We start from the raw sequence: 14,258 nt of genomic DNA, 5'->3' as shown, positions 1-14,258 counted from the left end.
TATTACATGTGGATGTAAAGACAGCCAGTTGGAGCTCATGTCCACCAATCAAAACCTTACTTGCAGAATCCTGCCAGTGATTTAAAAATAATTTGAAAACATTCCGAATTATCCTGAGGGTATACGACATGTTTTGTGTGAATTATGAATGCCTTAAAACATGTTTTATTTTATAAAATAAATAATTTGTAATGTAAAACTGAAGACTGATTTAGTTTTATTTTATTTTATAAATAAATAAATAATTTTTAATGTAAAATTGAAGACTGATAACCCACCCCGTACGTATTGGTATGGTTCGCTGTACTGCGGCCACTAAAATAGACTCGCCCGATATTTTTAGAATTTGTATGCTCCCAGAAAACGTTATAAAAGGCGAAGTGTGATTGGTCAATATTTAAATTATTATTTACAGACGAAATGTTACCTGGACATTGGGGACTACGCAGTGTTGTTAGTTTTAAATCACTGGCAGGATTCTGCAAGTAAGGTTTTGATTGGTGGACATGAGCTCCAACTGGCTATCTTTAGATCCACATGTAATAGTGGAGCTAATTTTAATTAGATTGGGTTTTTCCACCATATGGAATACTATATAATAACTCACATGGACAGTCCGAGGCTTTTCCCCCCATGGAATACTATAATAACTCACATGGACAGTCTGAGGTTTTTCCCCCTATGGAATACTATAATAACTCACATGGACAGTCCGAGGTTTTTCCCCTATGCAATACTATAATAACTCACATAACCAGTCTGAGGTTTTCCCCCTTGAATTGAATTGAATTGAATGGGTGTTTAACGACACCCCAGCACAAATAATACATCGGCTATTGGGTGTCATACAATGGTAAAAATAAAAGGTTAGGTTAAAAACAGTGTATAGAGCTGTGCGGTGGTACATGAAATTTGAAATGTTAAGTCAAAGACAGTGTAAAGAGCTGTACAAAATAATACATATCACATTTGTTATAAAGGTAAAATTCATGTTACAAATCAAATATTACACAAAAGTAAATATAAATTTGGAATAAAATCCAGTTTCTTTTTAAAACTTTAGTACAAGTTCAGGGTGGAATCTAAAGGATTCCACCACATCCCTTGCTTCGAATATATCGTTTCTAGTCTGGATTAGATGATTACACTCCACCAAAATATGGTGCACCGTCAGTGTACACTGACAATGCTCACACTGAGGTGGAGGATCCTTCTTGAGAATAAATGAATGGGTAATGTAAGTATGTCCGATGCGAGCACGACACAAGACTATTTCATCCCTTCTGCACCGCCTATAGGAGGACTGCCACTCTCTCAGGACTGGCTTAACAGAATGAAGCTTGTTCGCGACCGCACCGTTCCAATCATCCTGCCAAGTAGAAAAGATATAATTATTTACGTGATGTTTGAGATCACTATAGGGAATACCAGCATTGGCACGTGGCAAAGTCAAAGCAGACTTGGCAGCACAATCTGCCTTTTCATTGCCTCTGATGCCAACATGGCTGGGTACCCAACAAAACACAATATTCTTATTGTTAATAGATAAAAAGATACACTTTCGTATCAGCATCCCAATTAAGGGATGTTCCAGCTTCATATATTGTAAAGACTGGAGACACGAAAGTGAGTCGGTATAGATTATAATTTAGAGGAGCTAAGAGTTTTTTATTTTCTCTAGGGCTTTAATAATTGCCCAAGTTTCAGCACTAAATATAGATGCCAAATCAGGCAATCTCATAGAGATTATTTTGTCTGATGGAAAAACTGTGGCACAAGCCACAGAATTCCCATCCCGTGACCCATCCGTGTAAATAGGGATGTAGTCACAATATTTCTCTTTTATTTCCATAAAATATTGGTTATAAATAATTGGATCCGTGCGATCTTTCTTCAGATGCACGAGATCCAACACAATTTTAGGTGGTTTTATGCACCAAGGTGGCAAAATAAAATATGAAGGTGTTTCCAAAATGTCTGAAAGATCAATGTTGGAAGCAGATAAAAGCTGCCTAATGCGAAGACCAAATGTGCAGATTGCATTTGGCTTCCCATCAAACAACTTCATAAATCGGTTGTCAAAGATAGCGTTATGGGTGGGGTGTTTTGGCATTGACTTTATCTTGGTAGCATACTGCATAGACAGCTTTGCACGTCTAGCACCCAAACTAGGTTCGTGTGCATCGACGTACAAACTTTCCACAGGAGATGTCCTGAAAGCACCAAGACAAAGCCTAAGTCCCTGGTTGTGTATGGGATCAAGCATCTGCAAGTAAGTCTTGCGTGCCGACCCATACACAATAGAGCCGTAATCTAGTTTAGATCTAATCAAGTATCGATACAGTCGGAGCATAACCTTACGGTCTGCTCCCCACTCTGTGCTGGCAATAACTTTAAGAATATTTAGGGCCTTTAGCCCTTTCTTTTTAACATATTTTAAATGAGGTATGAAAGATAGCTTCCTGTCAAATATAATTCCCAGACATTTGGTCTCCTCGACCACGGGAATCGGGCTTTTGTCCAGAAACAGCTGAGGGTCTAGGTGGTGACCTCTTTTCTGGCAGAAGTGCATACAGACCGTTTTTGACTTTGAGAATCGAAAGCCATTGTCAGTTGTCCATTGTTGAAGCTTATTCAAACAAAGCTGCAACTGACGCTCAATGATACTCATATTGGACGACCTGTAACAAATCTGAAAATCGTCAACGTATAGTGAGCAATCGACACCAGGTTTTAAACACTGGGCGATGCTATTAATTTTAATTAAGAATAGGGTAACCGACAGGATGCTACCTTGGGGCACCCCCATGTCTTGTGAGTGGGAATCTGAAAACGTGGATCCCACTCGCACTTTAAAAATTCTATCTTTTAAAAAGTTAGAAATAAAATTTGGAAGAAGACCTCTTAGGCCCATGCCATGGAGGTCTTTTAAAATCCCATACTTCCATGTGGTATCGTAGGCCTTTTCCAAATCAAAGAAGACTGAAACCAGGTGTTGATTATTGACGAAGGCCTCGCGACAAAACGTTTCAAATCGAACGAGATGATCAACCGTACCTCGACTGGATCTGAACCCACATTGCACGTTAGTAAGCAATTTGTGGGACTCGAGAAACCAGACAAGTCTATGATTGATCATTCGTTCCATAGTTTTGCAGATGCAGCTTGTGAGAGCGATGGGGCGGTAACTGGTAGGGTCAGTAGGATCCTTGCCAGGCTTTGGAATAGGAATTATAATAGCCTTCCTCCAATCAGAAGGAAAGTCACCAGAACTCCAGATTTTATTGAAGATGTTCAAAAGAAGTAAAAGAGAAGATTTGGGTAAGTGTTTTAGTAGTTGGTAATGTATTTCATCTGGTCCCACCGAAGTATCATGGGCTTTTCCAAGAGCATCCTGCAACTCCTCCGAAGAGAAGGGCCTGTTGTATACTTCAGCATTCTCAGATGAAAAATTAACAGGTTGCTTTTCAGCTTTAGTGCGGACAGATGTAAAAGCATCTGAGCTGAAAGCAGAAGAGGAGTTATGAGAAAAGTTGTCTGCCAGTTAATTGGCGATGTCACGATGAGACGTGACGTTTGTGTCATTGACAGACAAATGATGGACAGTACTACTGGATTCTTTTCCCTTGATTTTACGGATCCTATTCCAAACAGATTTCACAGAGGTTTGGGAATTCAACTTGGAGACATATTTTCTCCAAGATGTTTTCTTACTTTGTCTGATCTCTCTGCGGGCCTTTGCCTTAGCAATACGATAGGCAGAGAGGTTGTCCCAGGTGGGTTCCCGTTTAAACCTCTCAATGTGCCTGTTTCGTTCCTTAATAGCATCTTTGCATGATTCATTGAACCATGATTTAGTGAAACGTTTCGGCACTGCCGAAGTCTTGGGAATAGTTTCTTCTGCAATTTCTTTCAAAATGGAAGTGAAAGAGGACATGAGATCGTCAGCATCGTTAATGGCAGATTGTTGCGGACGAGTGCTGCATAGATTCTGAAACTGATCCCAGTCAGCCCTCCATAACTTCCATCTTTGAACTCTTTCAAGTGATGGTGGTCCATCATTCTCCAAAAAAATCGGAAAGTGGTCACTGCCACAGGGGTCTGGACCGACTTTCCAGGAGAAATCCAGAAACAGTGATGGACTACATAAAGTTAGATCAATTGAAGTGAAAGAGCCACTTGCAGCGTGAAAATAAGTTCGACTTTTATCGTTAAATATAATTAAGTAATTTTTGAGAATTAAGTCTTCTAATTGTTTGCCTCGAGTATTTACATCCTCGCATCCCCACAAAGTGTGGTGACCATTGAAATCTCCCATAACCACAAAAGGGCTAGGGAGTTGGTCGAAGAGATCCCCCTATGCAATATTATAATAACTCACATAACCAGTCTGAGGTTTTTCCCCTATGCAATATTATAATAACTCACATAACCAGTCTGAGGTTTTCCCCCTATGCAATATTATAATAACTCACATAACCAGTCTGAGGTTTCCCCCCTATGCAATATTATAATAACTCACATAACCAGTCTGAGGTTTTCCCCCTATGCAATATTATAATAACTCACATAACCAGTCTGAGGTTTTCCCCCCTATGGAATATTATAATAACTCACATAAACATGCAGTAGGTTTTTCCCCATTGCAATATTATAATAACTCACATAACCAGTCTGAGGTTTTCCCCCCTATGGAATATTATAATAACTCACATAAACATGCAGTAGGTTTTTCCCCATTGCAATATTATAATAACTCACATAACCAGTCTGAGGTTTTCCCCCCTATGGAATATTATAATAACTCACATAAACATGCAGTAGGTTTTTCCCCTATGCAATATTATAATAACTCACATAACCAGTCTGAGGTTTTCCCCCTATCCAATATTATAATAGCTCACATAACCAGTCTGAGGTTTTCCCCCTATGCAATATTATAATAACTCACATAACCAGTCTGAGGTTTTCCCCCTATGCAATATTATAATAACTCACATAACCAGTCTGAGGTTTTTCCCCTATGCAATATACTGAACCGCAAAAGAAACGCGAGATTTTTAAATGTCATTTCTATATGGTAAATTATAACAATTTATTTCGGGGATGTAACTGTCAATATTACAAGACATGCTGGTTTATGACTGAGACCCAAATTGCAGGTACCCTTTCAACTTTCCATGAAACGACACGCCAAAACGCACCCGTCTCGAAGGCCGTGGGTGGCAGTCGCAAACAATTGTCATGAAAACCGAAATGCACGTGCATCTCGTGGAGGTTATGGGTATAAAAACCAACTTGAACCGCGTTCCTGGCATTCGTAATTTGCACGCATCAGGTATGACCCGATTATCAGCAGCGCAGAGAGAACAAGCTATCGGCCGATTGCAAGCCGGGCAGCGTGCCCTGGTTGTTGCTAACGCTTACAAAGTCCATGTCAGCACCATCCATCGTCTACAGCAGCGGTACATCAACACCAACAGCACTGCAGACAGTCACCGCAGCGGGCGCCCCCGGGTGACCACGCCCAGGCAGGACCGCTACATCAACCGGCAACACCTCCATGATCGCTTCAGAACGGCCAGCATGACAGCTCGCGCGACCATTGGCACTGGACAGCGACCCATCAGTGACGACATGGTACGACGTCGACTGGCCGCCAACAACCTATTTTGCCGACGTCCCGCTCGAGGACCTGTCCTCACCGCCCGCCACCGTCAGACACGACTACAGTGGGCTACACAGCACCAACATTGGCGGCATCAACAATGGAGGTTGATAGTCTTCTCTGACGAGAGCCGGTACTGCGTTTCCAACTCGGATGGCAGAGTGAGGGTGTGGCGTAGGAGGGGTGAACGCTACAGAGACGCATGTGTCCTGGAGAGAGACCCGTGGGGTGGCCAAAGCATCATGGTTTGGGGTGCTATAGGCCTGAATCAGAGAATTGGGCCCCATTTGTTCCAAAATGTTGGTGCAGGCAGAGGGAATGGCATCACAGCGCAGCACTACGTTGACCAGATTCTAACACCTCACATAGTGCCCTTCTTCACGCGTCACCATAACCACGTGTTCCAGCAGGATAATGCTCGCCCCCACACGGCCAGGATCACCATGGACTTCCTGCGTCAGCACAACATCAGAACCATGCCGTGGCCGACTCTCAGCCCTGATTTGAACCCGATTGAACACCTGTGGGATGAAATCCAGAGACGGCTTAACCAGGTGGTCCCACGGCCGACAACTCGTGTGCAACTGGAGGCAACTTTCCTGAGGGTGTGGGCACAGGTGCCAATGGCTTTTGTGAACCACCTCGTGCACTCCATGTACCGATGGTGTATGCCGTTTTGAACACCCAGGGAGGACATACACGGTATTGAACATGTCACGCCCTACAATCTCGATGTGCTGGATCCCCCCACTACCTGAACACAGGCAAACGACCCAGAGACTGTGGTCAAAGTGCATCCAATAAATTGACTTTATCAGATTTTTCAAAATTTATCTTTGATATTAATAAATTGAAACATACTTTCTCAGCCACACATGTGTCGCGTTTCTTTTGCGGTTCAGTATATTATAATAACTCACATAACCAGTCTGAGGTTTTCCCCCCTATGCAATATTATAATAACTCACATAACCAGTCTGAGGTTTCCCCCTATGCAATATTATAATAACTCACAAGGACAGTCTGAGGTTTTCCCCTATGGAATATTATAATAACTCACATGGACAGTCTGAGGTTTTCCCCTATGGAATATTATAATAACTCACATAACCATTCTGAGGTTTTTCCCCAATGCAATATTATAATAACTCACATAACCAGTCTGAGGTTTTTCCCCTATGCAATATTATAATAACTCACATAACCAGTCTGAGGTTTCCCCCTATGCAATATTATAATAACTCACAAGGACAGTCTGAGGTTTTCCCCTATGGAATATTATAATAACTCACATGGACAGTCTGAGGTTTTCCCCTATGGAATATTATAATAACTCACATAACCATTCTGAGGTTTTTCCCCAATGCAATATTATAATAACTCACATAACCAGTCTGAGGTTTTTCCCCTATGCAATACTATAATAACTCACATAAACAGTTTGAGGTTTTCCCCTATGCAATACTATAATAACTCACAAGGACAGTCTGAGGTTTTCCCCTATGCAATATTATAATAACTCACATAAACAGTCTGAGGTTTTTCCCCTATGCAATATTATAATAACTCACATAACCAGTCTGAGGTTTTCCCCCCTATGGAATATTATAATAACTCACATAAACAGTCTGAGGTTTTCCCCCCTATGGAATATTATAATAACTCACATAAACAGTCTGAGGTTTTTCCTCTATGCAATACTATAATAACTCACATAAACAGTCTGAGGTTTTTCCCCTATGCAATATTATAATAACTCACAAGGACAGTCTGAGGTTTTCCCCTATGCAATATTATAATAACTCACATGGACAGTCTGAGGTTTTCCCCTATGCAATATTATAATAACTCACATGGACAGTCTGAGGTTTTCCCCCATGGAATATTATAATAACTCACATGGACAGTCTGAGGTTTTCCCCTATGGAATATTATAATAACTCACATGGACAGCCTGAGGTTTTCCCCCTATGGAATATTATAATAACTCACATGGACAGTCTCAGGTTTTCCCCTATGGAATATTATAATAACTCACATGGACAGTCTCAGGTTTTCCCCCCTATGGAATATTATAATAACTCACATGGACAGTCTGAGGTTTTCCCCTATGGATTATTATAATAACTCACATGGACAGTCTGAGGTTTCCCCCTATGCAATATTATAATAACTCACATGGACAGTCTGAGGTTTTCCCCTATGCAATATCAGTGCTCATTTTTAAGGATTTTGGTATGGGTTCACATTGAGGTTCCCCTCCCAAAATTTGTTTGCCCTGATTTCATCCGTATTTTGAAACTAGAGTTATATTTATATTCCAATAAAACAGCAACCAACAGGTTTGGAATTAATATGTTGTCGATGTAAAATGTAATATGTACTGTCTGACAATAAAATACATTACTTTTTAATAATGTTTTTAAATGTTTGTAGTTATACACATGTATACATAGGGTCTAATTGCTTAAGATTGTTGTGATTTGGCGACATCAGCTATTTTCTAATCGAATGCACTCTATGTTCCAATCGAATGCACTGGAATGTTTACTATTCGGAATACTTCAGCTGATTACGATTTTTCCTGATGTCTCACGGAATCGGCTGAGGAGTTCCGAGTGGCAAACAAACCCACGTGATTTCGACTGATGCTTTAGTAGAGGGGATGATTTTCCGTTTCAGATTTTGCCACATTCCGTTTCAGATTTTTGCAAATTCTGTGGGTGTTTTTTCCTTTTTGTGTGTTAATTAGTGTCATGTTTTATTATTATAAACTATATCCATTTGTGTTTTATTGTTCCAGCTCTGGGCTTGTTGGCTATTGCTATTTTTTAAATACCTGTAAACATTTTTGTTGACACAAACATAAAACAAGAAGAAGTTAAGTAATGTTTACTTGCCACTAATAAAGACTAAAAAAGTGATGTACCATATTTTCTGGCCTATTACACGCATTGGTGTATAAACCGCACCACTTGGTTTTAGACAAAGTTTCGACCTTCGTCCGTACATAAGCCACAGTTAAAACAAAGTTACAAACTTAATTACTGTTAATTATTGTTTGTATTTAATAATAATAAAGAGATTCATTCTCCCTTAAATTCAAACAATACATAATTGTTGATTGTGTGGCTTTCAGTTTCATTTCTTTTAATGGATTATGGTTAAGATTCATAAACAAAACACACATTTGACAAACCCCGCTATTTTCATGAAAATATTAACAAGAACTTGGTAATGCATTGTTCGTAATCTTACATTAGTTGCCAAAAAAAATATATATAAATAAATACATGATAACATTTTATTTGGTCCAGTATGATTACAAAACGTGAACCAAAAAAAAAAAAAGTGCACAAGTAAGAATTACTAGTACCCACTCGATTACACCTGTATGTTTCTATGTAGCCTAACTAGCGTGCCGTGTGCACAAATTACATATTCAAACGTGGTCGGGTCAAGCTGGATATAGGCCAGCGGTAGTGAACCGACACTAAGCACTGTTCTGTCGATCGTTTACAGTTTCGACATTGTTTTACAACTTTTAAATGAAGGCCTTTTAAAAAAAAAATAAAAAAATTTAGAATTAGGTATTCAGAGCCAGTTTAAGGATTCGCGGGGCCAATAGCACAAATAACAGCGGGGCCCAATTCCCAAGATATATTTTTTTCAACCCCTTCGGGGAGAGGAAAAATTACCTGGGGAAAATAAATGTACACAATTACTCACCGCGGGACCCCCTGAAGCACGGGGCCGTAGCACGTGCTACTAGAATAAACCAGTAAGAAGAAAAGTAAAATGCTAGTTTTGTGTGCAATTTAGAAAACATTCGGTTCATAAACAAATAACTTGTAGTAAATTCCATAGCATGAAAAAAGGTGTTCCCTATGGGACGGACTATAAATGTGAATTGCTTCCGTACAGACAGATTAACGAATATGCCCAAAGTTTTACGAAATTATGTTTTCCAACGAAAGTGTTGTGTAAATCGGTTATGCTTACGAATCGTAATAAGTATTATTAAAAAATATTGAAATTGAACATACTAGAAATCTTGTTATATAATCAACATTCTAAAATTGTATTAGTTCATGTTTATTTTTATATTTCAAATTAAATTTTACTGTGTAAAGTGATACGGGTAAACAGTCAACATACTTTGTTACAAGCTTACAGCGTAACTTCCGAGAATGAACAGTTCTGGAAGTGTTTAGGCATACGAAAGTTGGCATACAAAATCACTATATGCGTATATTATTAATATTGAATCTTAAAACTACCAAAAGGATTTATAATGGTGCTTGAACCAGAAATACAACTTTTGAAGGTTATTTTTTTTTAAATCGCGAATTCCGTTTCAGTTACTAAATTCTGCGATTCCGTCCGTGTTTTTCGTGATAGCGGAAAATCATCCACTCTACTTTAGATAACGACAGTTTAAAAGCGATTGTGGGCAAGGAAACTGCACATTATTATGCGACACAACTCGTCTTTTGGTGTTTAAAAAAAGTCAGTCGTCCGACGGGCAGTTGCCCGAATGAATATTAGGTCGTCACAGACGACCAGACGACCGTAAAAATTGAGCGCTGAATATTATAATAACTCACATGGACAGTCTGAGGTTTTCCCCTATGCAATATTATAATAACTCACATGGACAGTCTGAGGTGTTTCCCCTATGCAATATTATAATAACTCACATAACCAGTCTGAGGTTTTTTTAGTTACATGTATTTATCACTATCCGGGTGGAACGTAGCCCAGTAATAAAGTGTTTGCTTGATGCATGGTCAGTGTGGGATCGATTCCCGTCAGTGAGCTCAATGGGCTATTTCTCACTCCATGCAGCCAGTGCACCACGACTGGTATATCAAAGACTGTGGTATGTGTTATCCTGTCTGTGGGATGGTGCATATAAAAGATCCCTTGCTGCTAATCGAAAAGAGTAGCCCATGAAGTGGCGACAGCAGGTTTCCTCTCTCAATATTTATGTGATCCTTAACCATATGTCTGACGCCATATAACCGTAAATAAAATATGTTGAGTGCGTCGTTAACTAAAACATTTCCTTCCTTCCTTCAAAAAATGACGAACTGTTAAAACTCAAAAAATATTTAAAGGATTGACATTATTACTTTTTGATCTCTGATGGTGTAATAACATCAATCTGTGTACAAATAAAAGCCAGACTTCCATATTGGCCATCCATATAGAGCTGTCGACGGAAGTGCTTTCCCAGCAGTTGTTTAGCTATGCTGTTGTCGACTGCTCGCTGTATCGTGGCCACCACCCATACATGTGAAGAGTCTTTCAAATACTACAACAAATAATGATAATTATATATAGTATGTAGGACAGTTCTTCACAAACTGGTAACAAAGAAATATTTAGTAGAACAGTTCTTCACAAACTGGTAACAAAGAAATATTCAGTAAAACAGTTCTTCACAAACAGGTAACAAAGAAATATTCAGTAAAACAGTTCTTCACAAACTGGTAACAAAGAAATATACAGTAAAACAGTTCTTCACAAACTGTTAAAGAAATATTCAGTAAAACAGTTCTTCACAAACAGGTAACAAAGAAATATTCAGTAAAACAGTTCTTCACAAAATGGTAACAAACAAATATTCAGTAAAACAGTTCTTCACAGACTATGGATGGGTTTATTGGCAAGTGACGTCAAAGTACTGTGCGCGGTCATGTTTAGAATCATGTGATTGATCCGACATTAAGGGAGTGAAAGTCGCACAATATTAACATGTGAAGGCATCTAGCTGGGCGCATTTTCAGTATTTGTGACCTTTTTGATACATTTTGTGAAAGCAAAACCAGTATGTTGGATAAATCAACCTCACTTAAAGTTGGTGGAAGTGTGTTCATCATTAAAAACATAAATAATAAATCACATATATACACACAAATACAAAAGCCTAACGAATAATTCAAACATATGCAAGCAAATATAATTACCCTGGACACCTGTATAGCCTAATATACTGTACTTTAAAATATATATATTATATAGCCTCATCGGAGGTTGGTATCAGATGACCCCCCCCCCCCCCCCCCCCCACCATCCGCTTCTGTTTTCTTTATACTTGTCTTGGGCATCACCAGGAGCCCCAATTACTAGGAAATGTGTGAAGACTAAATTTATCGGCTTTTGTATTGCTACAGCCGCCAACAACATGCCGTTTAACCATAATAAACACAAAAGCAGCAATGAACAATGGCGCTGACTACTGAATGGAGTTCCCTTCATGACATCACGGATCAAATCTTATGGAAATTCCCGAAATGAATTCAGCAGGTTCTGGGCCAAATTTCAGAAAACATCGTAAGCCAAGTTTTGCATGTAAACGTAAATCTACGACTAAACAACCATTCTTATTACTATTATAGTGCAACATTTATAGTTAGAAGAACACATATTTCATTTTCTTTTGTCTTTAAAATACTCCAGCTTCCGTAATGATGTAATTTTCTGCATGAAATTGATGCCAAACACATGTAAACGTACGACCAGGATAACTGCTAGTAGCAGACATAAACTTACAATGTTTAGTAAAATGCATGGGTCCCTGTTTTTCAGGGGAATATTTTTAAATGGAAAATATACCGGTATATATATATTTTTTTTTTTTCTAATCATATTGAATAATATGTTAATTGATATAGCTCAATACATCATATATCTGGAACAGGGCCCATATTTTCTAAGCCATCTTAGTCCTACGAAATCGTAAAACCATCGTAGGGTGTGACGTCACTACAGCACACGCCATAGTGACGTCATAGATTACGATTTCGTAGGCTAAGATTGCTTCGAAAATACGGTCCCAGCACTTTAATTTTAATGGTTGTGCATAATATTAATCAGTGCAGGTGGATAGTTGATCGTAACTATCATAGTTATTATTTATTTTTTTGGGGTCAGTAAACTACCATTATTGGGAATAATGGACATAAATACTGGACAGGTGGCCACAAATGCCCATAAGTAAATGCAACGTTTTCGATTTTTTGTTAATTTTAATCAACATTAACTGATCTAATTAAAATATCATAAAAATTTGAAAACCCCACAAAAATAATACTTACCAATTCAAATATGAACTCAATTTTATGTATTTATAAAACATTTAAGTCAATATATGTGAATAAAAATTAAAAATTTGTATCCAGTCAATGTGGCTTTTGTCAAAAATTAATCCAGTAGCGTAAAAGTTAAATGAGCTTTGAATTATCCGAGAGACTGGTTTTGCTTTTACAAAACGTTCCAATTTTAAATACTGAAATTTCACCCAGATGCAATGCCCTCTTATGTTATTATTGCGTTAATTTTACTCCCTTAATGGCGGCCGTATGGTGATGCCATCTATCTACGTCGTAAACTACTGTGTGTGTCGCCCAATCGGAAAAACCTGTCTATAAACAAAGAATATATTATTATTCCTATAGTGTCACCAAAAATAATGACCTGGCATGGTTTTCTTTAATCAGAAAATAAGTACTCCAGGACCTCTAATTCGTTCAGATATACATGCAGATGCTAACTTACAGACAATATTTAGAAGTGATATCAGTCATCAGTTACTAAAATCTGATGGAGCTATGGTTACAGTTAAAGTTTGTTTTGTTTAACAACACCACTAGAACACATTAATTAATCATCGTCTATTGATGTCAAACATTTGGTAATTCTGACTTGTGGTCATCTGAGGAAACCCGTGACATTTTTTCCTAATGCAGCAAGTGATCTTTTATATGCACCATCCCACAAACAGGACAGCACATACCACAACCTTTGGTATACCAGTCAGGGTGAACTGGCTGGAACGAGAAACAGCCCAATGGACCCACTGACTGGGATCAATCTCCCAAACAGACCGTGCATCAAGCAAGTGCTTTATCACTGGGCTACGTCCCGCCCCAGATCTGTAGTAAACAAACCAATATTGAACAGAATTATCAAGACAATACACCGGTGAGCTACATGATACGCCCATAGATATTAATGAATACGTTACGGGTGTGATTCAATTCTATCACTGGGATAAAGTGCTTTATCACTGGGCTACGTCCCGCCCCAGATCTGTAGTAAACAAACCAATATTGAACAGAATTATCAAGACAAAACACCGGTGAGCTACATGATACGCCCATCAGGACTTTGATTGAAAACCATAGATATTAATGAATACGTCACGGGTGTGATTCAATTCTATCACTGGGATAAAGTGCTTTATCACTGGGCTACGTCCCGCCCCGGATCTGTAGTAAACAAACCAATATTGAACAGAATTATCAAGACAAAACACCGGTGAGCTACATGATACGCCCATCAGGACTTTGATTGAAAACCATAGATATTAATGAATACGTCACGGGTGTGATTCAATTCTATCACTGGGATAAAGTGCTTTATTACCTACGAGGTACAGCATAACGAGGGTCATATTTATCGTACGATTTCCCTCGTATGTCATAACTAAATCGTATGTCCTCTTGGCATTGTCGTTTAACAATTGGCTGTTGTAAGAGTACATTTCTTTCTGATTGGCTGACACGACATTCCACAGATACTA

The 14,258-nt window shown here is 38.7% G+C and overlaps 1 protein-coding gene across 3 annotated transcripts in view; it reads right to left on the bottom strand.

The window, feature by feature from the left end:
- The window catches only part of LOC121388573, a 168,686-nt gene that overhangs the window by 104,126 nt on the left and 50,302 nt on the right, over window positions 1-14,258 (bottom strand). For all 3 annotated transcript variants that reach the window (XM_041519963.1, XM_041519962.1, XM_041519961.1), the window contains exon 8: window positions 10,804-10,985. In XM_041519963.1, the coding sequence (XP_041375897.1) occupies window positions 10,804-10,985 (182 nt within the window). The remainder of the gene's footprint in view (window positions 1-10,803; window positions 10,986-14,258) is intronic.

Source organism: Gigantopelta aegis, chromosome 14, assembly GCF_016097555.1.
Source record: "Gigantopelta aegis isolate Gae_Host chromosome 14, Gae_host_genome, whole genome shotgun sequence".
Taxonomy (NCBI): domain Eukaryota; kingdom Metazoa; phylum Mollusca; class Gastropoda; order Neomphalida; family Peltospiridae; genus Gigantopelta; species Gigantopelta aegis.
This window is presented reverse-complemented; position numbering and strand designations above follow the sequence as displayed.